General features: G+C 36.3%; 1 protein-coding gene across 1 annotated transcript; it reads left to right on the top strand.

Moving 5' to 3' along the window:
- The first annotated feature begins 5,240 nt into the window (after window positions 1-5,240).
- Window positions 5,241-10,884, top strand: LOC106539564 (olfactory receptor 6B1-like). Its single transcript, XM_014054374.2, has 2 exons — window positions 5,241-6,156; window positions 10,811-10,884. The coding sequence occupies exons 1-2, from the start codon at window positions 5,241-5,243 to the stop codon at window positions 10,882-10,884; spliced, it is 990 nt and encodes a 329-aa protein (XP_013909849.2).
- The last annotated feature ends 13,604 nt before the right edge of the window (window positions 10,885-24,488 follow it).

Raw genomic sequence — 24,488 nt, forward strand, 5'->3', positions numbered from 1 at the left:
TGAGCACATGAAATTCTTAGTCTGGTACAAATAAAAATATCCAAGAGAGCTAACAGGAGAGGTCCATCATCCATAAAATGAAGCCAATATTTTTAAAGATGATGTATTACATTTCTTTGCCATGATATACCATTTATTCCAAGCATCTGATTGACTAAGACAAAGATCCCTTGTAGTGGTGGAAATATAAACTGCTAAATAAAGTTTAGTACTGAAAAGAGGGAAACATATGTTTTTTTAAAGTTTGAGAAAGGAAGTGAGCTATACTGAACAACACATGGAAACAATAAACCATCAAAAAATGCCTTATTGTCTTAAGTAAAACTTCTTTCACAGACAGAATAGTAGCAAGGATTGTTTTTGTATAAATTCCTTTGTTATGCAGAGTTGATGACTTGCCAAAACCCAGTTTGTGTGCAACAAAAATTTATATTTGAAATGGCAGTGAGCGCCAAAGATGCTCACTAAAAATTGCCTACAAAGAAATTCAATTCTCTTATTCAGCAAGTTAAAAATATCAGATTTTGAGCTATTGTTTTCAAGAGGAAATTGCATTTTCACTAGTCATAGGAGAATCTGCAATTTCAAGAAATGCTGAATTTTTTAGGTATTGCCATATGATTAGAAGATTTTTAATCAGATTAGAAGATTTTTAACAATGAAACAAAATAAAAAGGGGCTAAGGAAGACTTGGTTTCCTTTTCAGTTGTAATCACACTGTACTGACTTGTTAATAGCAAACTATTTTTTTTAAATACTAAGACATTAAACATTTGATAGTACTTGATGAATCAGTATTTCTAAATTTAATCACTTTAGTTCAGATTTATCCTTTCTCCAAATTTCTATCTGAACAATAAAAACAATGAGTTTGAAATCTGAACAAAATAACATACAATAATTACATATTCTTCCAGGCTACTGATGAAATAGGGGTAAGATATGGGTGTTACAAATATTTCTATACATATCACTATAAATGAACACATTTAGACTGTTTGGATAGCCCATAATTTCTCAGTAATTATTTTGCATGACAGACCAGGTTATAGGTCAATTATCTGAATGCTATGGCAACTCACAATTGAAAATTCCATAAATAAGCTGTACATTCTTAACTTGGTAAAGATGTTATACAAACTGATTGTTTTGTACTTTATTTTAATAATCTTGCCTAATAAACTATAACTACATTTATAATAAATTGCATTGATTTGACTCAAATATTTCCCAAGAGATCAGTTAGAAGGATTATTGTGCTGCTCCCTGCTTTCTTAAGCAATTCCAAAACTGATTAGGATCTTGGGAATGGGGGAAAAACCACTTTCACTGCAATGAATCTAAATATATAACAAAAAAGGGGGGGATGCCCCTCTCATAATAGCAATTTGATTTCTTTGATTTGTCATATGATTGAATGTAAATGTCACAACTACGGAGATACATCAATATTAGAGTACTGAATTAGGTCCTGTAGAATCTCAAAATGGACACTATTATATAAACTTTCAGAAATCTCTGTTTAATTCAATAGATGCTTGATACATATGTAAGAGGAAAAGAAAAAAAGTATTCTCTGCTTTTACACCATCTTAACACCTCTGGTCAATCCACTCATATATAGTTTAAGAAAAGAGAGGTAAAGGAAGTTTTGGAAAAAAGCCCTTTAAATATGGAATGAACAGAAATATTCCCTGTAATCTTTCCTCTCTCTCCTCCCCTCCTCCCTCCCCTCCCTCCCTCCTGCTCTCTCTAAGAAGTTTTTCCCTCATGAAAAAGGAATGTTCTTGAAATGAATTCTACTAATACTGGAAATGGTTTTCTTTTTTTAGAGAAATTTTTGTTTCTTTTTTTTTGTTGTTAATATAAGAAATGTTAATAAATATGGACTTGCATCTTCATGAGTATTGCAGAATGTTTCCTTTATTATTCAATTAAACTAAAATTAATTAAGGAATTATCCTGTCCTAGTCAGGCATTTGTTGATTTGAACTTTTTTTTTCAAAATAAAGAAATGTACTATATGTACATTTTTATAATATAGTACTTTGAAACTTGAAATCCTTTTGGATGCTTCAAAGTATAGTGGCAAGACCAATCTAGGATTGCCTATATTATATCTTTGCTCCACAAACTTCATTGACTATGTCTGCTGCTCTGTGCAGTTCAAGTTTTTGGTTATGACTTTAATGGCATAGGTCAAGGCTATTTGATGAACTGTCTAATTCCACTAGGACAAGCCTGTTCTGCTCATGCTGGCAGAGAGAACCTTCTCCCTGCCAGCAAGAGTAGATCCCATCTGTCAAAAACTTTGTTTCTCAGGATCTAGAAGAAAAGCTTTATCTCTACAGTATCTCCCTTTGAATCATCTCACCAGTGGTGGGATACAACATTTTTACTACTGGCTCTGTGGGCATGGCTTGGTGGGCATGGTATGGCTTGGTGGACATGGCTTGGTGGGTTTGACAGGGGAAGGATACTGTAAAATCTCCATTCCCTCCCCACTCCAAGAGAAGGTTACTGCAAAATCCCCATTTCCTCCCAATCAGCTGGGACTCAGGAGAAAGAGAATGGATGGCAGGTGGGGGGGGGGCAGTAGAGGTGGTATTTACTGGTTCATTGAACTACTCAAAAGTTCTGCTACCGGTTTTCCAGAACTGGTCAGAACCTGCTGAATACTGCCTCTGTATCTCCCCTCTAAAGCAGGGGTGTCAAATGCAATTTCATAGAGGACTGCATCAATGTTGTGTTTGAGCCTGGGAGGGGGGGCAGGATGGCCATGGACAAGGGGGGCATGGCTAGCATGATGTCACTTATATTGGAGGCGGGATGCCTGTTGTGGCCAAAGTGCTCTTCCAGCAAAAATGGGTTGCCAAGCTCTGTTTTCAACTGGGACACCCTCTTGCCATCCTCTACCAGTGAAAACGGAGTCCCGAGCTCTGTTTTTGGCTGGAACAGCCTCCTGCAACCTTCTGCCAGTGAAAATAGGCTCAGGTCTCACTATCAAGGAATTCTGAGCGCCTTGATATAATCTGTATAATGATAATAATGATTAGGCTAGCAGAAAGTTTCCCATTTAAAAATGGAATACTTGTGTTCATTGAATTCTAGAGATTAATCTTGAGAAGCTAGACAATATGGAATAGCTCATTAAATTTTGGGCAGTGTCAACATACAATGCCCCATCCCCCTCAATATCAAAGATACAAACTTACTGCATTTTAACACAATTTCAGATAGATCTCTCTATTTTAGACTAAGATTTTCCCATTGCATTAGTGAAATTTGCCTCAAGCAGTTTCCAGTCAAAAATTTCAAAAATATCAGAAATTTGTCAATTGACTTGACTAAATTGATTTAAATGTGATAAAATCAGTATCAGCCTTGAGTAATCAGATAAAGATATTCTCTCCATAAATTGAAACTAAGGAGGACAATTCTGTAGACTGAACAAGCTGGTAGTTGATGAAGAATGAAAAGTGAAGCAAAACCTATGATGCAATAAACATATCAAAAGGTTTCAGGACATCAAAGTACATATATATTTCCTTTCTATATACCTTCATCTTGCCAATATTTGTGCTTTATTTTCAAAGTAGTTCATAAACTGGAAATAATGCAGGACTAATGTAGTAGTAGTTCTTAATTGAACTAATACTTGAAAAGATCCTAAGCATCAATTAATGGTGTGGAAAACCACATATAAGCTTGGTATGGTGACATATTAAATTATTCATAAGTGATTTCACTCAAGATATGACCTGGGCTGGAAGTATCTGTCAGCTTAATTTCTTCCTTTGTAAGTACATACCCCAGCCAAGTTGGGCAGCCAAGTGTGCAGCCAAGTTTATATCATATTGCCTCAGTCCAAAACAAATTTCTGGAAACAGAAAATCAGAAGATGTTTACAATACTAGTTTTATAAATGTCAACATTTCCCCTGTGGTCAATTAAGATATAACTGGGGAATATATCTTATTCCCCTGTCATTATACTTGTAAATAAGAAACTCCAGGCTTAAACCAAACAGATGTCCATTATCAACGTTATGGATCCTTATATAAGATTCAACAACTTGGTGTCTAAGAAACATAACTGAAGAATTAAATTGAAGAATCATTGAAAATAGGCTTCATAATTTTTCATTTTAGAAATTCCGGAATTGAATCTATAAATCAAAGGTGGGTAATTTTCAGTTTTCCACTCCTTTGAATTTCTGGTAAGAATTACTTGCCTATGTTGAAAACAAGATTATTCAGGATATGAAGAGTTTGTAGGGGTACTTTTTTTTGCAGAGTCTTTGATGAAAATGTCCTTTCAGAAAAGATGAACACTCTGCTTCTAAGACCACAAAGGTATAGTTGTCCCACTTAGATACAAAGACTTCAGCACAAGCACACTATATGATCACAAGAAACAGATTGAGTTGAATGAGTCTTTGCTTTACTCGATATGGTTAAATCATCAGTCTTTGAAAAACGAAGTTCTATAACAAATCTCAGGTAAATCACAGAATTTTATTTATTATTTCTACTGTTTTGCATAAAGGCTGATTCACTTAGCAGCTATATACAAAAGATGCCAATGTTGCTATTCCTGTTAATTGTTTATTTAGCACTGTGATATTCTTTATTTACATTCTGCAATCAGTGCATTTGTTAAAAGGAGCTGTTCTAAGGACTGAGTAGCTTCCTTTACATTGATTACCTTTCATTTATTCACCTCAATCTACCAATTTATGGACAAATAATCTCTATTAATAAATCTGCATATTTTCAATCAGCATTTTCTTAGAAGCAAGGGTCTTTTAAAAGAGTTCCCTGATAGTGAATTGAGTGACATATAAATTTAATTAATAAATAAAAATAAAGTATCAGTCATGTGAGGATACAATGTTTGCAACAATGCATACATTTCCTCATGCATCATTTTGCATACAATAAAATACATAGCCTGAGATAAACTTTATTAATCCTGTCATCAATTAGAAATTAATAATAGTGGGTGGTCATATCACAATTGTTATGTATGATGCAGACTTTTGCATAAAAAGTTAATATCATTTATCAACATATTTAGGGGTGATTAGATGGGCAATGATATCTGAACTTTGTTTTAAGATTTTCAGCATTAATTGAGCTTTTACCTTTTCTTTCCAGATGTGAAATACATAAATAAAGAGACAGTGAAATGAGTGTTGATAGATATTATCCTTCTGATTAGAATTATAGAAGGTGATAATGAAGAAATTAGAATGGAGAAATGAAACTATTATAACAGGATTCATCCTTCATGGCTTTGGAGATTTGAAAGAGATACACATTCTTCTGTTCATATTATTTCTAATCATCTATATCATGACTATGGCTGGGAATCTTCTCATTATAGCCCTAATTGTGACTGACCATCACCTCTATACCCCAATGTACTTTTTCCTAGGCAACCTGTCTTGTTTAGAGACCTGCTACAGCTCAACCATTCTTCCTAGAATATTAGCCAGCCTACTGTATGAAAACTATACTGTATCTGTGAATGGTTGTATTTTGCAGTTATGGGCTTTTGTTTTTTTAGCTGTTACAGAATGCTATCTACTGGCTGCAATGTCTTATGATCGTTACTTAGCAATATGTAGACCCCTGCATTATTCCACACTTATGAATTTCAAGATATGTGTCCAATTAGTGCTTGGATCTTGGATTGGTAGTTTTGTGATAGACATAATATTGTTAACATTTATCTCAAAGTTAAGCTTCTGTGGCCACAATTTGATAGAACACTTCTTCTGTGATTTCATTCCAATGATGAATCTAGCTTGCAGTGATACAAGTCAGGTCAAACTTGTGTCAGCTATCCTAACATCTATCTCCACCCTACCACCATTCTTTTTAACCATAGTATCATATACATACATCATTGCTGCCATTCTTGGAATTCCTTCCATCGTTGGGAGGCAAAAGGCCTTTTCTACCTGCTCTTCTCACCTCATTGTAGTGACTATCTTCTATGGCAGTCTCACAATTGTCTACCTTATGCAAGACAGTAATGAACTGAAAGAATTGAATAAAATCTTCTCTGTCTTTTACACAATCTTAACACCCCTGATCAACCCGCTCATATATAGCCTGAGGAACAAAGAGGTGAGGCGAGCTCTGCGAAGGGCAGTCAATAAATATACAACCTGCATACAAGTTCCCTGAAGTCTTGTTTTCACTTAAAGCGATGGAAAGTATGCTCTTTAAATCATTAAAATCCTATTGTTTTATTAATTCAGCAACATATTCAATGTGATTTGGGTTCTGTAGATATGGATTTGTAAGTTGTTACATTTGCTGAATAAAAAATAATATCGATAGATTATTGACTTCCGTATAATGTTATTTTGGGAGAATAGGATATTGCAAACAACCTCTTCTTTCACCAACCTGTTTTAAAATAGTAAGTGGAGATTCATCTGTAATTGTCAGTTATAAGTACCCTATTACCCTGAAAATAAGACCTCCCCAGATAATAAGCCCAATAGGGATTTTCAGTGTAAGTGCTAAAATAAGCCCTCCCCAAAAATATTGCAACACAGCAGGATTCATGAAGTGACCATGCTCGCTGCCTCCTGCACCTCAAAAATAATAAGACCTCCCCTGAAAATAAGGCCAAGCTCTTATTTCGGAGGTCAAAAGAAAATAAGACCCTGTCTTATTTTCAGGGAAACGTGGTATGGAGCTTGTGCTTTAAATTTGAAATGAGTTATAACGGAGGTAAGTTAAGCACTGATACTATATTACATTTATTAGCAGATCATAATTTATATATTTTCTATTATAACTTTATTCTTTTAAGAAGATTTGTTAAATTATTTTATGTATTATTCTGGTATCTCAAGGTAACAAAATTAAAAGCCAGAGTTTGTCCATTTGTGCCCTCAATTTATCCCTAATGGTGGATTATACTGCAACAATGTTTGAATCAAAGTGTCTAAAATACACCAACTTAAAGAATGTAAAAAAATATTTGGGATTCATGGAATTGAAATTTCTACTATGTTTTGAACAATTTAATTCATAAAATTGTAGCCATGGTCACATTGTCATGATTTCTGATGCTTCCTGCCAACTTCTCTCAAGCAACATCAACTGGGAATCCAGCAGGAAGTTGGGAGTCATTTATGCTCCAAATTTTTCTTTGTTCATCAGTAGTTGTTTTTTATATGTTTAGATAAATAAAAAATGACTTGTTATTAAAGTTTCTTTGCCACTATTATTATTTTTCTATTTATCAAATATGTTCTTTTTAGAAGATCCCGGGACTATCCATCATGGTCAGACTATAATTTAATGTTTATTCTGATTACATCAGATTGCATTAAATTTCTCTCAAACAGTGATCATGGGGTTGCCTAATATTATTTGTTTGTTTGTTTGTTTGTTTGTTTATTTATCTTGAATGCTACCCATCTCACTTATTAAGTTTAACCTTAAAAACTCCCCAAAATGAAAACAAACTCCCCAAAATAAAAACCAAACAAATCTCTGCCTTCAAGTTTAACATCAAAAAAGACAAAATAGAAGTTTGAGAAGTTTTTCCAAAACAGAGGAAAAATTACATTCCCACAGAAAGTTTTCAACACTTCAAAATGTAAAGGTCAATTAAAGTTCAAAGCCTTCATTCATATAGAAGTACATTCTGTAAATAAGCAAGGGATTTTTCAAACTAGTCCCATTCTACTATAGAATATTATACAGTGGGAAATAGATTCTGCTGTTCTTTAGAAAAAGAAAATCTGGATTTCTTCAATAAAAGAATCAATAAGAGTGAAATGATATAGGAACATAAATTGGCCAGTTTGGAACTCTCTAGATTAATGGAATTTGAATTTGCCATATCATCGCGTGATTAGACTAAGAAAAATATCTAGGAATCATGAAAAGTAATTATTTCATAAATAATTGACTAAATTGTAATTAATATATATTTAAAATGTAAGTTATATCATAATAATATTGTTTCTAAAGATTCAATGTTGAATCAGTGTTATGTTTTTGAAGCAAAAATAACACTTAAAACTGGGGGGGGGTGTAAACCCACCCAATTTTGTTATCATAATAAAACAAAAGGTTTTTTGTTTGTTGGCTTTAGTTTGGGACATTTTTTTATATACAATCATAATTGCACACAGTGCCTTGATTTATAGTTACACTATATGTAATCATGTTTCATTTCATTTTGCCTCCTTGCATTCTACAAATCCAGACTTTGTGGTTTGTAATATATGGTTCATGTCTTAGTGGGCAGTATGACCTCAATCAATTGCGATTGATACAACAAACCATGATCAAATACTCTTAAAGTTATTAAATTAATGCCTTTAAATATTTAAGCAATCGATTTGTGAACAAAATTTACAATGCCAAACACTGACAACACTTAGAGAAAGAATCACCTCTGGTACCACCTAACTATGGTATCTTTTCTTGGATGTTATTGACTCACATAGCTCGTATAGGAATTTAATTTAAGTAAGCATTAAAAAATGTCCTCTAATAGTTTCACTCTTTGATTTCACAAGATTATTAATCTTCCAGGCCATTCCCCTTGCTGAGTCTGCCAGCCACCCAGGAGCAGCACTGGCAGGCATTGAGGAGTGAATAACAGGTTGGCGGCAATGGTCATGGGTTAGACTGGGTTAGGGTCATGTGATCAAGTGGGTGTGGCAGCCACAGGAGCTACCTTCCAAGCAGCTCTGCTGCAAACAGAGACAAAATGTTCAGCTTCTCTCTCCAACAGAATTTAACGTGGCTGCTTCTCTCTTCCTTTTCAGGCTCATACACATAGAGTAAACATGAGAATGATGTAGAAGCAGCCAAGTTGAACACTAGAAGACTTGGCCAAACTTTTCTGTGGATTCTGTGGGCATAGTTTGGTTGGGCATGGCTTGGTGGGATAGTGCCACTTCAGCTTGCTGTGAGTGACATTGAGTTAGACATGCCCACTATGTCACATGACCCTAACCCAGCCATGCCCATGAAGCCATGGCCACCAAACCAGTAGGGGGAAAATTTGAAACCCATCACTGCATGTCACCACTAGTCCTACTCATTATTAGCCTAGACATAACCAGTTCTTGCATACATTTTAGTTTCCAGTCCTCTAATCATCTTTTTTTCTTTTCTCTGCAGGTTCTCTATGGTTTCAAAACTTTTTTATATTGTAGTGACAAAAATTGGATGCAGTATTCCAACTATCGTCCTACTAAAGCAGTATATAGTGGTACTGACACCTCATGTTACATTCTTTTTTTAATGCAACCTATGACTGCACTGGAATTTTTGACTCATTCTTAAGTGGCTTTTCATTAAGATTGTTAGATTCATCTCACAATTACTGTTTTAAAGCCAGGTGCCAACCGGATGTACATTCTAATTATATTATAATATCCAATTCATTAATTCATTAATGGTTATTCATTGATTAAATTAATTTCTGTCTCAGAGTTCAAAGCAGTATAAACAATTTTCTCTTCTTTATAGGCTTAGAGATAGTGTCTAGCCAAAATTACTAAAAGAGTTTTCAAGGCTTAGAGTAGACCTGAACCTGGGTTTCCTGGTCTAAAACCTGACCATTTTAGCATCCTGAAATCTTCCTGTAGGGCAGTCTTCCACTCAAAATTTCAATTAAAAGATATAACTTAACAACATAGTGGATTAGTTCCATCTTTCTTCTCCATGCATAGCAGGAAAACTAAAAGGGCAAAGAAATGACTTTGATATGTAGCATTAAGAGCTACTCTAAAATTCTTACATGGAGGAATTATTTCTTGGAATCAGTGCTGATTTTTCTTTCCTCTCATTTGTCTGTGTGAGTAGTAATATCTGTTTCCTGTCTTGATTAGAAGTGGGATTGAAAATACAAATCATTTCTTTTACAAAGTTATAATTCATAGTATCCTTTATAAAGAAACCAGAGATAGTTTTTCATTAAATCTCTACCCTATATGAAAAAGTTTGAAAAGAGATTAAAGAGGAAAGATTAATTTATAAAGATTGGTTTGTTAATTAGAATAAAAAGAAAAACTTTAACAGGGAACCAACATAGCCCCAATTTAAAGAGTTCTATCCAGTATCATGAGCATGAGATAGTACTATGTATTCTGAGATCTATCTCTGCTTCTTTGCTCAACAAATAATGGGTAATTCATTATATCTGAAAAGAAAGAGAAGAGAAAAAACTGGAGAATGGTCAGTCATTTCTCATGTAGCATATTCCAAATATACTGAAAGTACAACTCTCAAAATGCTTTGCCATTAATGCTTTTCACAGTATCAAAACTGGGTAGGTCACTGGGACCAGAGGTTTTGTCTTCCAAGTTTTTAGATTCATGCTGCAGTCCATCCTCAGGGAACTTCTCTCTAGCAGAGGGTGTGTCAAACAGACAAAAAGTTCTGACCCAGTGACCAATCCATGTTTTATTATCAACTAGGTAATATCAGTATTAGGATTGCTAACACTGATGATGTTACGTAGCTTGGTAATGAAATGTCTGCAAGAAAAACATCAATCTCAGAAAGCATCAATGACCCCATCGTTTAACCTGAGCTACAAACATTATCTTCTATTTGTAGAATTCAATAGCAATGACCAGTTTTTTAAATTCACATTTCATCAAATTTCTCATTTGACCAACTAAAAGTCTCAGTTGGCCACAATTTTTGCATCAGGTGAAATATGTAAGAGAAATGTGTAGCAAAAATTTTGCACCCGTTCCTTGCACTTTCCCACCAGAAGAGATTTTAATTTATTAATAGTAATATATTTTGTTTGTGCCTTTCTAAAAAAACCTCATTTTTCTACATACTTTTCTATTTTCACATGTTTTATAGAAGAAAAAATTGACCTTCCATCAAATTTTTCTACATACTTTTCTATTTTCACATGTTTTATAGAAGAAAAAATTGACCTTCCATCAAAGGTGGTATTCAGCCGGTTCTGGTGAGCAGATAGTGGAAATTTTGACTGGTTTGGGGAACCTGCAAATACCACCTGTGTCTGGCTCCCCCCCAACCCATTCGGCTTCCAAGGGGCTCCAGGGAGGCTTGCTAGGCAAAAAAATGGAGCACGGGGACTTTCAAGGAAGAAAGAAAAAAGAGAGAGAGAAAGAAAGAAAGAAAAAAGAAAGAAAGAAAGAAAGAAAGAAAGAAAGTGGTGTGAGAAGGAATCAACCCTCCCCCTTCATTTCCCCAAATAAAATATTAGTCATAAGAAAAGGCTTCCAGAAAAGCAAATAAAAATCAAGCTGCTAAGAAAGAAATTTGACTGAAGCTCATCCCACAAAAAGCTACAGGTGCTTAGAGATAATGAGCCTATAGAAAGTGGAAACCAGATTTTCAGCTCCATTCACAAACAGGCAAATGGATCTGTAGAAAACCCATTCAAGATAGGATATTTCAAAATCTTCCCATGGCAAGATTTGGCAGCTAACAAAAGAGAGTAATAGAATCAGAATAAACAGCCCACACAATCAAGGGGTGACACATGATGAAAGTCATTTAGCCACAATGGGAATCACCCAAGCCCTTTTAAAAACACAAAGCCCATATTGCACAAACACCAAAACTTCAAAAACATAGAACTATATAAGAATTCCTCCTCTTATCCAGTTTGTTGTTCAGCAGATGCAGAAATGAACTGCTGAATATCACTTCACTTCTGCAATAAAAAGCCTTCTTCAGAGCAACTTGGTTTGGCTTGACTTTTCAATTTAAAGCAACAGCATTTCAATTCCCCCCTCTTCTTTGCCAAGCCATCTCCCAGCTGAAAAATGAGCCCCAATCTTTTCCTTCTAACAGAGGGAATGGAGAAAGAAAGGGAGGGAAGAAAGAAAGAAAAATGAAAGAAAGAAAAAGAGAGGGGGGGAAGGGAGGGAAGGGAAAATGAATGAGATACAGATGGATGGACGGATAGATAGAGGGAGGAGGAGAAAAAGGAGAGAAAGGAAGGACCACAAAACCTGGCACTATGCAGCTTCAGAGGAAGCTTTGAAACAGCACAGTAATCCAGGGCTAGAAGGGACCTTGGAGGTCATCTAGCCCAGCCCCCTGCTCTAGCAGGAGATCTTATATAGCAATAGCAGTTAGACTTATATACCGCTTCATAGGGCTTTCAGCCCTCTCTAAGCGGTTTACAGAGTCAGCATATCGCCCCCACAGTCTGGGTCCTCATTTCAACCACCTCGGAAGGATGGAAGACTGAGTCAACCTTGAGCCAGTGAGATTAGAACCGCTGAACTGCAGATAACAGTCAGCTGAACAGTCAGCCTGCAGTACTGAACCCTAACCACTGCGCCACCTCGGCTGCTTCTTATATCATCTTGGTTGCTTTTGTGCCTCTAACACAGAAGAGAAATTCCCAGAAATCCCCAGCCATTGTCAACCTCTCCTGCCCTAGTAAAAAAAAAATCCTAGAGAAAAAACTTCATGCAGTATTAAAAAGAATAGAAAAGGGGGCTGCTGTGTATTGTTTAATAAACTGTTAATTGGCAAAATGGACTGTTAAATTGGCCATGCCCACCCAGTCACCTAATCACCTAGCTATGCCCACCCAGTCACATGACCACATAGTTATGCCCACCAAGCCACACCCACAGGATTAGTAGTAAAATAATTGAATCCCACCACTGCCTTCCATTGCTGGAAATGAGATTTCTCCACTTTTTATACTCACAGGCTATACTCACATAGTTGATTGCAAGATAATTTGAAATGCTGAAGTCTAGTAATGTGAAGAACACAACCACAATTTGTGTTATCATTGGTGAACCTTCCTTTCAACCTGTAAAATTCAAAAGATCCTTAATTTTTACCATTTCATTTTAAATAAGAAAATTCTTCAGCTATAACTTGTACAGTCCATCAACAATACTGAACAGATCACTGAAAAGTCATTATGAAATAAAAATAATAAAAAATTCAGGGATGCAGAATTGGTTTTTAAAATTGTGAAAATAGAAGACCAGAACACAATAGTAGATTAGCAGAACAACTTAGATAACAAGAAATTGAAATAGAAATGAAACATCTGATATAACATGATAACTTATAGGAGCAGGCCCTGAAACAACCTGTAAACTGACAACACCATACTGCAAGAAGGACTAAAAGAGAAAATTATGACAATTGAGACTGCCAGCACTGAAAGGTGTCATCCAAAAAAGACATGGTATGTACAATGAAGGAATATAACATATAATTTATTGACTACACCAGTCAGCTTGCCTACAGTACCAGGAGTGGAGATTTCAGAAGAACTAGATATCATAATTAGAAAACAAAAGAACAAAAACAAAAACCCACACCCATATTCATTTCCAAAGTGGAAGTTCAGATTGGAGGACAAGATAAAAAAAAAGATATTATGTATGTAATTTTTAAAAAAGACAAAAGAGCAAAAATGGAAGAATATCAGTTCAATATGAGTCTAATAGAAATAATGCCTTATCACCAGAAAAATTGAAAATGGTACAATTTGGAAATTGTAAGAACCAGGTAACAGGCAAATTGAATGCTATGATGCACAAATCAAGCAAAATCAATTATTTCAATCAGACCACTAAAAACATTAGATTGTTTATTAAAAATAATAATGAAGTAGTGAAAGACAATTGGTGTTTGGAAATGAAAAAAAAAATGGAGTTGTCAACAAATTTTGTATCTGTTCAATTATACTTGGCCAGTAAATAATTATGTTCCATTCTATAGCAGTGTCCTGAGGGGAGGAATTGAAACAGTTTATGTCCAGGATGTAAGAGATTTGTAGATATTTTCTTAGCCCTCTTTCTGATTTGTGCAGTATACAGATCCCCAATGGAAGGCAGGGTATTGCAATATTTTTTTCTGCAGTCCTAACTATCTGTTAAAGTCTGTACTTGTTGTGCCAAACCAGACAATTATTGAGATATAAATGACAGACTCAATAAATCCTCAGTAGGACTCTATTAGCAGGTCCTTTGGCAATCTAAGGTTTCTGAGTTGACAGAGAAAGAGCACGTTTTGAAGGTTTCCATAACTACACATCAGGTGTGAAATCAACATGCCTTCGCTACCGGTTCACAAATGTGAGAGCATGCACAGGACCTTCCATGCATACACAGAGCATCAAAATGGGATGTGATAACATCTGGGTGGACCTCACACTGCTACCACTACCAGTTTGCCTGAAATGGATAGAACTGGCTGAATTGCAACACTGCTACAGATCTAAAAGCAACTGGACTGTAATCATTCAACTCCTTGATGGAGGGCACTGGGATGATAGTAGAGTGTTTGAAGAAGGAAGGGACATAATATATTTCCAGTGATTAATTAGAGATGAATGTAAAGAAGGAGGTCACTTGATCAGCATAGACTTTTAGGCAAGAGGAATTACCCTGTCTGAGCCTGGATCTTTTCCAACTTTTTATTTGTGAAAAGGACCTTGCACATCTTTTTTGTGATCACCAGAGATGGGGGTGGGCAGAGGGATGGAGTCAGGTGTATCTGAGATGGTGTATCTGAGATAGAGAGGGTGGCAATAGTTGATAGTTGTCTCCTCTCAAACCTACAGTAGAACACATTCAGTCATCTGCCAGTTGCCAATTCTCTTCAGCAAGGGAGGAAGATGTGCTGTAGTCGATGATATTTTTCAGGCTTTTTCACACATTTACTGATTCATTTGTGGAAAATTGATTCCTCAGCTTTTCAGAGTAGCGATAGCAATGGCACTTAGACTTATATACTGATTCACAGTGCTTTACAGCCTTCTCTAAGCAGTGTCAGCATATTGCCCCCAACAATCTGGCTTCTCATTTTACCAATCTTGGAAGAGTGGAAGATTGAGGGAACCTGGTGAGATTTGAACTGCCAAATTGCAGTCACCCAGCAGTCAGCAGAAGTAGCCTGCAGTACTGCATTCTAACCGCTGTGTCAGCACAGCTTTCCTTTGATGCCCTCATCTCCCTTGTTAATATATTCCTGGCCTATTGTACAGCCTTTCCTATAGATGCCCTCTTTTGCATGGCATAGTTGCTTAGCTTAACTGTGAGCCAAGAATAAAATAGAATAGAATTCTTTATTGGTCAAGTGTGATTGGACATAAATGAATTTGTCTTTGGTGCATATGCTCTCAGTGTACATAAAAAGACAAGATACATTAGTCATGAATCATAAGGTACAGCAGTTAATGATAGTCATAGGGTACAAATAAACAATCAGGAAACAATCAATATCAATATGAATCATAAGGATACAAGCAACAAAGTTATAGTCCTGCAGTAATAAATGCAGTCTTAACAAATGGTTTTACAGAGGTGAGGAAATTATTTGTATAGCAGAGTAATGGAGTTTGGGGGAAAATTTTTCTTGTGTATAGTTGTCTTTGTTTGCAGTGCTCTATAGTATCATTTTGAGGGTAGGACTTGAAACAATTAATGTCCATGATGCGAGGGGTCTGTAAATATTTTCATGGCCCTCTTTTTAACTCGTGCACTGTACAAGTCCTCAATGGAAGACAGGTTGGCAGTAATTGTTTTTTCTGCAGTTCTAATTATTCTCTGGTTGCACAACCAAACCAGACAGTTTTAGAGGTGGAGATGACAGACTCAATAATTCCAAGTATTATTATTATAAATGTATAAGATTTTGCTCAGCACAGATAAGCCCTCAAAAAAGCTAACATATGATGCCACAGTATGAGGGAATCCATCCAAGTCTGCTGAGGCAGCTGTAAAAATATTCCAGTCTGTGATGTTGAAGCAAGCCTATAGCTTTAACTTTGCCTCTTCGGTCTAAGAGATATCACTATTTTAACTATTGATTTTATGATTTTAAGTCCTTGACTTAAAGTACAAGATGAATTGTACAGTGATCAGTGCCCCACAGCCCTCTTAGAAAGAGTTGGCATCTTTTAATGTACAGTAGCAGTGATCTAAAATATTCTAGCCTCTTGTGAGATAGTTGACATGCTGAATGGATCTTGGCAGCTCTTGGCTTAGGTTATCACTGTTAAAATCTTCTAGTACAATGAGTAGGGAGTCTGGATATCTCTGTTCATCCCACAAAATTTGGTCAGTTAAGGTTTGCAATGCTTGTAGATCCCAACTAAGATGAATGAAGAATGAAAAAAACTCTCAGGATGTATATAATATGGTGTGCAAATAATGAATAGTGTCTCTAAGTCTAGATCACAAAATTTGAATTTGTAATCCAGGGATTTGCAAGCAACTATCATTAATCAAACCATTCAGTGACATTTCAATGACCAAGAGGGCTGCTGAGTTGGAAAAGGCTAAGTTGTTCCTATTTTTTTTTCAAATAAGGCTTTAGGTTTAATTAAACCAATTCTATATTTTAGTCATTGAAATGCAGATTATAAATTATTAATGAAATAGTCTACTAGTTGTATGCATCTAAAGGAAGAGTAGATAAACAGTTCCCCCTTCTAATATGTGTGAAATGTTTCACATAGAGAGAATGGTAGAGCTTGTGTGTGACCTCTTGATTCATATTTTGTCATTTTTATGAAGCAATTAAATGTTGTTAATATTTCTGGTTATAACATGAACAATCTAGCCAATAAAGTATAAACAAATGTTAAAATAATTGACACAATTCCAGAAAACTATTATATTTCTAAAATGGATGATGGATATGTAAGCTATAATATATTTAATTTTGAAAGAGTGCAGTATAACAAAATACAATATAAGTATATAAAAAGCAAAGGAGTGAAAGTTAAAGGGTAAATAATTAAAAATTAATAGCAGAAATACAAATAATTTAGGAAGATTTCTATCCCATTTAAACAGCTTCAGCTAATGTTTAATTTACAGGACGTTTTATGTGTTGCAATAGAATAAAGGACAATTTTTTGTTATGGAGGTATTACAGGTAAAAAGGATTAAAGAGAACTGTAAGACATAAAATAGGGAGGTGGGCCAATTGTCAGACCTGCAGTCATATTCCTTTTAGGATCTTTGGCCTACCACACTTTCTATTATTTTTTCTATGCTGTTTCATTAGTGGGGAATAGGGAGGGGGGAATAATAAGGAGTAGAATGTTGTTGTCATAATAAAACATTCCTTTCTAGAAGCCTAAGGTCATCTTTTGTCTCCGCACCTCTGCACTTGACAGGAACTAGATGGGTGAAAATGCCAGTGTGGCAGAGGAACATTGGACCATGTGATGGACTTGTGGGTGTGGGGGCAAGGTTTTGAACTTTCAACTGGGTGAGAACTCAGGAAGCTTTCAGATTCTGGTTCCCACAGATTGTACCAACATGTCTCTCTTATTAAATTACAACTTTGATGAAAGCTATGCCTTGAACTCTGATTTAATTCTGGATGATATTTGGAATGCTGACACTAACTCAAATCTCCCTTTAAAATAAATTACCAGCAACCCCAGCATTGGGTGCTGGAGAGGGGTGCTGACTGACTGACCCGGTCAGTGTAAAATATCAGTAAAAGTGAAAATGAGCCGATGACAAGACGTTTCTCTGCAAATCTTGAAAGTGCCAAGGAATTTCTGTTTAAATATTTATAGCATCTGGAATAAAATGCAACCGGTGGGAGCTGGAAAGGCTAATTTTATATACACATGGCAAGATAATTAGAGCCTCCCAGACCAACTTTTTTAGCCAAACATAAGTCACTCTTTCCCCTCCTTCACTAGTAAAAGCTGCAATGGACTAGAGGACTGGAGTGGAGATAATTACTCCTTCCATACAGCGATAAATGACCTGAGCCAGCAAGACGGGATTTCGCCAGCATTGTTCCCTAGACAGCCACTGATAATTGGGCTGCAGCTTGTGAATCAAGCATCACCAAATTGGGCTTTCTTCACACGTCATGGATGGCACAGATGCCACTGGGCACCTGCTTGGCCATCAACATGGGAAAATTCTCTAAGCCAGCCATTGATGATTGAACTGCAACCTGTGAATCAAGCAACTCTGGAATGGGTCTTAACCCCAGGTCATGGATGGAAGGGATGCCAGTGGGCATCTGCCCTCCCTCAGAAGATGGCACCATGGCAGGTAACTGGACAGTGGTCAACTCAGGGATTCACCCCCTCCCCACTGAGTCCAGTCTCACCTGCAATGTCCCAACCAGTTTTTACTCCATCTTCAAACAGAAGAGTTCTCAACAATGGAAAAAGGGATGAATGAGGGGGAAGCTGCAGGATGGATAGCAGAACAATGTGATGAGACGGTTCCTAAGTTTAGAGAAATAACTAGGTTCCTTCCTCTTGGGGGCCAATAAAGTTGCTGTCAACTTGGCTACAGAGTGTCAGAGTGCTTGGCTCCAGCCCAATATCTCAAATATGTGTACCAACTGCCAGTGTAGTAAAGAGAAGGCCCCAGAAGCTACCACAGAAGAGTCATCTGGGTCAACAACCTCTGGAAGAGGATCCCCAACCTAAGGTGATGAAAAGTCCTACCAAGGGGAAGGCCTCGGAGGAGGAAAATGCTGAAGACGACCCAATGGTTAGTGCATCCATCTGCCCCTTTACTATAAAATGCAACTTCCAAGTGCCAGAAACGGGCATAGAGAGGGAAGTTGGGGCATTGGGGACACTGGCTGCATCTTATGCTTAATCATCATATTGATTGTGGAGCAGCTAGGCATCCTCACAAGACCTTTAAGCCATCCTATTCAGTTTAAGCAAGTGAATGGAACACTGATTGGGGGGTGGGCAGCCACAAAAAATACTGAGTTGGTATAGTTGATGATAGGCCACCACTATGAATTCCTCAGATTTATCATCACTCCGGGGCTTCCGGGGAGTGGCCTGTCGCTGTCGGCAGCTTAACAGAGCTGCCCCCAGAGTTCAGGTTCGTTATCTACTCAATATCAAGAAGATAACTCTTTTTTTAGACAAGAAAAAAGCAGTGAGGAATCTCAGCTGGTAAGAATCTTCTTTGAAGTTCACAGGTGTTTTTTTTTTGGGCTGTGGACGGAGGGGGAGGATCAACCCAAAGCTGAGTCATTCAACTCCGACCTGAACTTCGCAGCTGTTATTTACAGCACAAGACAGGAACCCCTCCCCCTTAGGACAACCTTTAGAAAACAGACTATTAAAAATCAATACGAGCAAAGACCAAACTTGTGAACCTTAAAACTTTTCTCTATCTGAAATACTAGCTTCAATGTTGTAAAAACCTCTTTTGTTTAATTGTCTTCAAAATGGCGTTTACAGCTTCTGCATTTGTTATCTCCGGCTTCCTGCTACAGAATCAAAGAAACAACCTCTTATAATTTAATTAGACCTTCTCCCTTAAAGCTTTCAAAGACTCTTTGTTGTTGATACAAAGACATTCCAAACATTCCAAACGGACTTTCTCTTTTGAAATCCTTCGTAAAACCCTTTGTAAAAAAAGAAGAAGAAAAAAAGGGGGGGAGGAATTTCTTTTTCTCCACATAGCACAGTGGATTAGCAATTTAGAATAAATAATTAAAACCAAAATATAATGGCATCCAAATCAACCTCTGTGAAATTACCTCCGAAAACGTCTCCCATACCTGGCACAAAGTTGCAGCCCCCACCATCTATGCCCCCTAGTGGAGACGTACTAACAAAAGAATTTTTCTGGAAATGTTCAAAGAATCCAGAGAACAGAACTTAGAAATGTTTAAAGAATTCAGAGAACAGAATCTAGAAATGCTTAAAGATTTCAAAGATGAAATAAGGAATGAGATGGAAGTTCTATATGACAAATTCGATACTAGGGTCACTAAAATGAATGATAATATGATGGGAATTGTAAATGTGATAACAGAATATATTTCTGGAATGGAAGATAATTTAGAAATTCTCAATGAAGCTAAAACTAACCTGATATCCAAAACTGAAGTGGTGGAACAAAAAATTGATAATGCTGAAAAACAAATTATTATGATACAGTATAAGCAGATGGAGCTTGCATTAAGAGTGAGGGGGCTGCGTGAAGAAAAGCAGGAGAACTTAAAGCAAATGTTTTCTGAAGCTTTTGACCGTCTGGTGGGAAAACCGGGATCCAATTTTGATTGGCAGATTGACAAGACTTTTCGTGTTAACTCATGGGCGGCAAAACAAAGGCAACTTCCCCGAGATGTGGTAATATACTTTGTTACAAGAGAATCTAGAAATATGATATTACAAGAGTCTTATAATACTAAGCTTCAAATTGGTGGACAGGACCTGATTGTTTTGAAAGAAATACCACCTCAGATGCTAAGAGCCAGAAGAGATTATGCTTTTCTGGTGGAAGAGCTCAGAAAGCGTCAGATACAGTACAGATGGGATGCCCCATTCGATATTATAGTTACAATGGACAAACAAAGATATCGTCTCAGTTCTGTATGGAAAGCTCGTGATTTCTATCATAAGATTCTGAAGATGGGATATCCGGAACCTTCGGGATATGGTGAAAAACCACGAGACGAACAAGATAAACAGCAAACCACACAAGCATCAGATAAAATGTATCATCTCCCTCTCCCGGGAGGGCAAGGAGTCAAGGAAAAAAGATCCAACCGTAAGACCACCAGACAAACGGATAAACAAGCTACTATGCAACAATCTCAACAATCGTTGGCCACTGATCAAGGAGCTACTGCAACAAGCTCAGAAGCTGTGGGAGGAGCCAAACCAAAGGTGAGACAGGCCTTGCGGGAGGCTCTAAAAAAGCTTCAGGCAACCAAAAATGACAACTAAGATTTTGACATGGAATGTTAACGGACTGAACTCTCCACAGAAAAGAAAGAAAATATTTCATTATCTCAAACAGTTTAAGAATGACATAATTTGTTTGCAAGAAACTCATATCAAATCAACCGATCAAAAATATTTGTTTAACTCCAAACTGGGCCAACATTTTGCAACCTCAGCCATGGAAAAGAAAAATGGCATAGTAGTATACTTAAGAAAAGACATTAAAGCTGAGCTAATTGAAGCAGATCCCTTTGGAAGATATATCGCATTAGATTTAATCTTAGAAGGGAAAAAGACGTTACTTTTGGGAATTTATGCTCCTAATCAACAACAAGATGGATTTTATAGAAATCTCCATGCTAAATTAGTACAGTGGGACTTTGAGTCTTGTATATTATTGGGTGACTGGAATGGCGTGATCAACACCAAAAGAGATAAGAAGACAGCTCGCCCGAACACCAAATTTCGAGCTAAGTTACCCAAACCCTTTTTTGACATGCTGGACGACTTTGAATTGCGAGACGCTTGGCGCGAGAGGCATGCAGAAGAATATGACTTTACCTTTTTTTCCAACAGACATCAATCTCTTTCAAGGATTGATTTTATACTAATTACAAATGATTTACTTTGTAGGGTGAAGAAGACAAAGATTATGGCGAGAGTTCTTTCAGATCATAATCCAGTCTGGATGGAATTGGGAAGGGTAGCCCAGGCAAGAAGGTCCCGGAGGTTGAATGAAAACTTATTTAGATATGAAAAGTATGTTAATGATTGTAAAAAATTGCTATCGGAATATTTTGTTCTCAATATGAATAAGGGTACATCTATGGAATATGTATGGGATGCAAGCAAAGTGTATATGAGAGGAGTATTAATGAATATAAACAAAATACATAGACACAAACAAGGGCAAAAATGAAAAGAATTGGAAGAGGAAATTAAAGGGAAAGAGTCAGAATTAACATTGAATCCAGGAGATACAAAGATTAGGGAAACAATTGCTATATTAAAATCTCAGTTTGATATGCTGATCTCTGACCAGGTAGCCACCAGTTTATTATATGCTAAACATAATACTTTCTGCAATGCAAATAAACCTGGTAGGTGGTTGGCTTATCAGATTAGAAAAAAAAGGAAAGCTCGAAATGTATCCAAATTGTGTTACAGAGGGAAGGAAGTGTTTCAACAGGAAGAGATTCAAAAGGTATTTCGGGAATTTTTTACAGAGTTGTATAAAGGGGATAAAATTAAGGACGTAGATATAGACAAATACCTAGATAAAGAGAAAATCCCCCTAGTTAGAGAAGAACATAGGCATAAGCTGAATCAACCTATAACCTCTGGGGAAATTTTGCAGGCAATTAAACAATTAAAGTTAGGGAAAGCACCAGGCACAGATGGTTTAACAGCTGTTTATTATAAAAAATTACAGTTAGAAATGGTAGAACCCCTCAGAGAACTATTCAATAAAATTCAATCGGGAGGGAAAGTGCCCCCTTCGTGGAAGACTGCGTTCATATCGTTGATACCCAAAGAAGACCAAGACCTTACTCAACCAAAAAATTATAGACCTATTTCACTACTCAATGTAGATTATAAAATTTTTACTAAAATATTAGCAAATAGGCTAATGGGGGTAATTCAACAACTGATACATACCGATCAAACTGGTTTTATACAGGGCAGACAGATGAAGAACAACGTTAGATTAATTATTAACGCTTTAGAATACCTGGGAAAGAACAATCAAATTCCGGCCGCATTCATATTTTTGGATGCGGAGAAAGCCTTTGATCGAGTTAATTGGCAATTCCTGCTGAAGACATTGCAAAAAATGCAGATAGGAGATGGCTTTTTACGGTCAATTGGTGCAATATATCAGCAGCAAACAGCCCAGATCATTGTCAATGGAAGTCTGACAGACTCCTTTCAAATTGAAAAAGGTACAAGACAGGGCTGTCCTCTGTCCCCATTATTGTTTATTATAACTTTGGAAATACTGTTGAATAAGATACGGGGCTTGGGCGGTCTAAAAGGGATTAAAATTAGACAGCAAGAATATAGAGTCCGTGCATTTGCGGATGATCTGGTTATAATATTGGAACAACCGCAGGAATCTAGTAGGGTATTATTGAACACGATCAATCAATATGGTCAAGTCTCGGGATTTAAAATAAATCTAGGAAAAACCAAAATATTAGCTATAAATATGACTATCAAACAGAAGGAAGAACTGGGGCGATGCTAAGATGTGAGGTAGTTAAAAAAGTTAAATATCTTGGAGTTAATATTTTAATCTCAAATGGGAAATTATATAAGCATAATTATGAACCACTTTGGCATAGTATACAGTTGGAGTTGAAAAGGTGGGAAAAATTGCATCTGTCCTTGCTGGGTAGAATAGCGGCAGTAAAAATGAACATTTTACCAAAATTTTTATTTCTTTTTCAAATGTTACCAATACTTAAAAGAGATGCAAATCTTTTAGAATGGCAGAAGGGTATCAACAAATTTGTGTGGGCAGGAAAGAAGCCGAGGGTAAAGATGAAAATAATGCAAGATGCACGTGAAAGAGGAGGATTGAAATTACCTAACTTAAAATTATACTACGACGCAGTGGCATTATCTGCAATTAGTGACTGGATTCATCTAACTAATGACAGAATTTTGAATATCGAGGGATATGACTTGTTATATGGTTGGCATGCTTACCTGTTATTTAACAAAAAAATGGATAAGAAATTTAAAAATCATATCTTAAGAAATGCTTTATTGCGGGTTTGGAAAAAATATCAACATAAATTAAATGATAAAGTGCCCATGTGGGCAATTCCTAGACATGCAATTGAAAATATGAATGTAGAACAAAAACACGATAGAACCACCTATAGACAACTTCTTATCTCAGAAAGAGGGGTAATGCAACTAAAATCTTTAGAGGTACTTAAAGAAGAGAAGGTAGTTCAAACGTGGTTTCAGTATGGTCAATTACAGGCAAGGTGGAAAACAGATCAAAAAATTGGCTTTGTAAAAGTTGAGGATAATTTGTTTAAACAAATAAGAGATCAAAGCTCAATGCATATAAAGAGGATATATAATGTACTAATACAGATGGATTCTGAAACGGAACTGATTAAGGATTGTATGATAAAATGGGCTCAGAATATCGAGGAACCAATAATGCTTGAAACATGGGAAAGAATCTGGGTAAGAAATGTGAAATTTACACAAGCACAAAACTTGAGAGAAAATTTTTATAAGATGTTTTATAGATGGCACCTAGATCCTAAAAAGCTTACCTCTATGTATCCAAATGTTCAACCTAAATGTTGGAGATGTGGTTCTTGTGATGCTACATATTTTCATATATGGTGGACATGTCGTAATGTTAAGGCATTTTGGATAAAAATATGGTGGATCCTGCAAAACATCTTCAAAAGAAGGATAAAATTTACCCCCCAGTTGTTTTTACTGGGTATATGTATTGACTTTACAGTAGCAGAGACTAATTTGGTTCTGTATTTAATAACGGCAGCAAGACTCTTGGTGGCGCAGTATTGGAAGAAGAAAGATTTACCTACAATTCAAGAATGGACTTTGAAAGTTATGAACTTAGCCGAAATGGCCAAAATCTCAGCATATCTCAAAGAACATTCAAACGAGAGATATAAACGAGACTGGAAAAAATGGATTGATTACATAAAAAGTAAATATGGGACTAAGAAACTCCAGATAGCTTATGCTTAGTATCAGTAACAATTTAAATTGTTTAA

This window comes from Thamnophis sirtalis, unplaced genomic scaffold (genome assembly GCF_051295495.1).
Source record: "Thamnophis sirtalis isolate CommonGarterSnake01/CBP01778 unplaced genomic scaffold, rThaSir2_p1.2 scaffold_4, whole genome shotgun sequence".
Taxonomy (NCBI): Eukaryota; Metazoa; Chordata; class Lepidosauria; order Squamata; family Natricidae; genus Thamnophis; species Thamnophis sirtalis.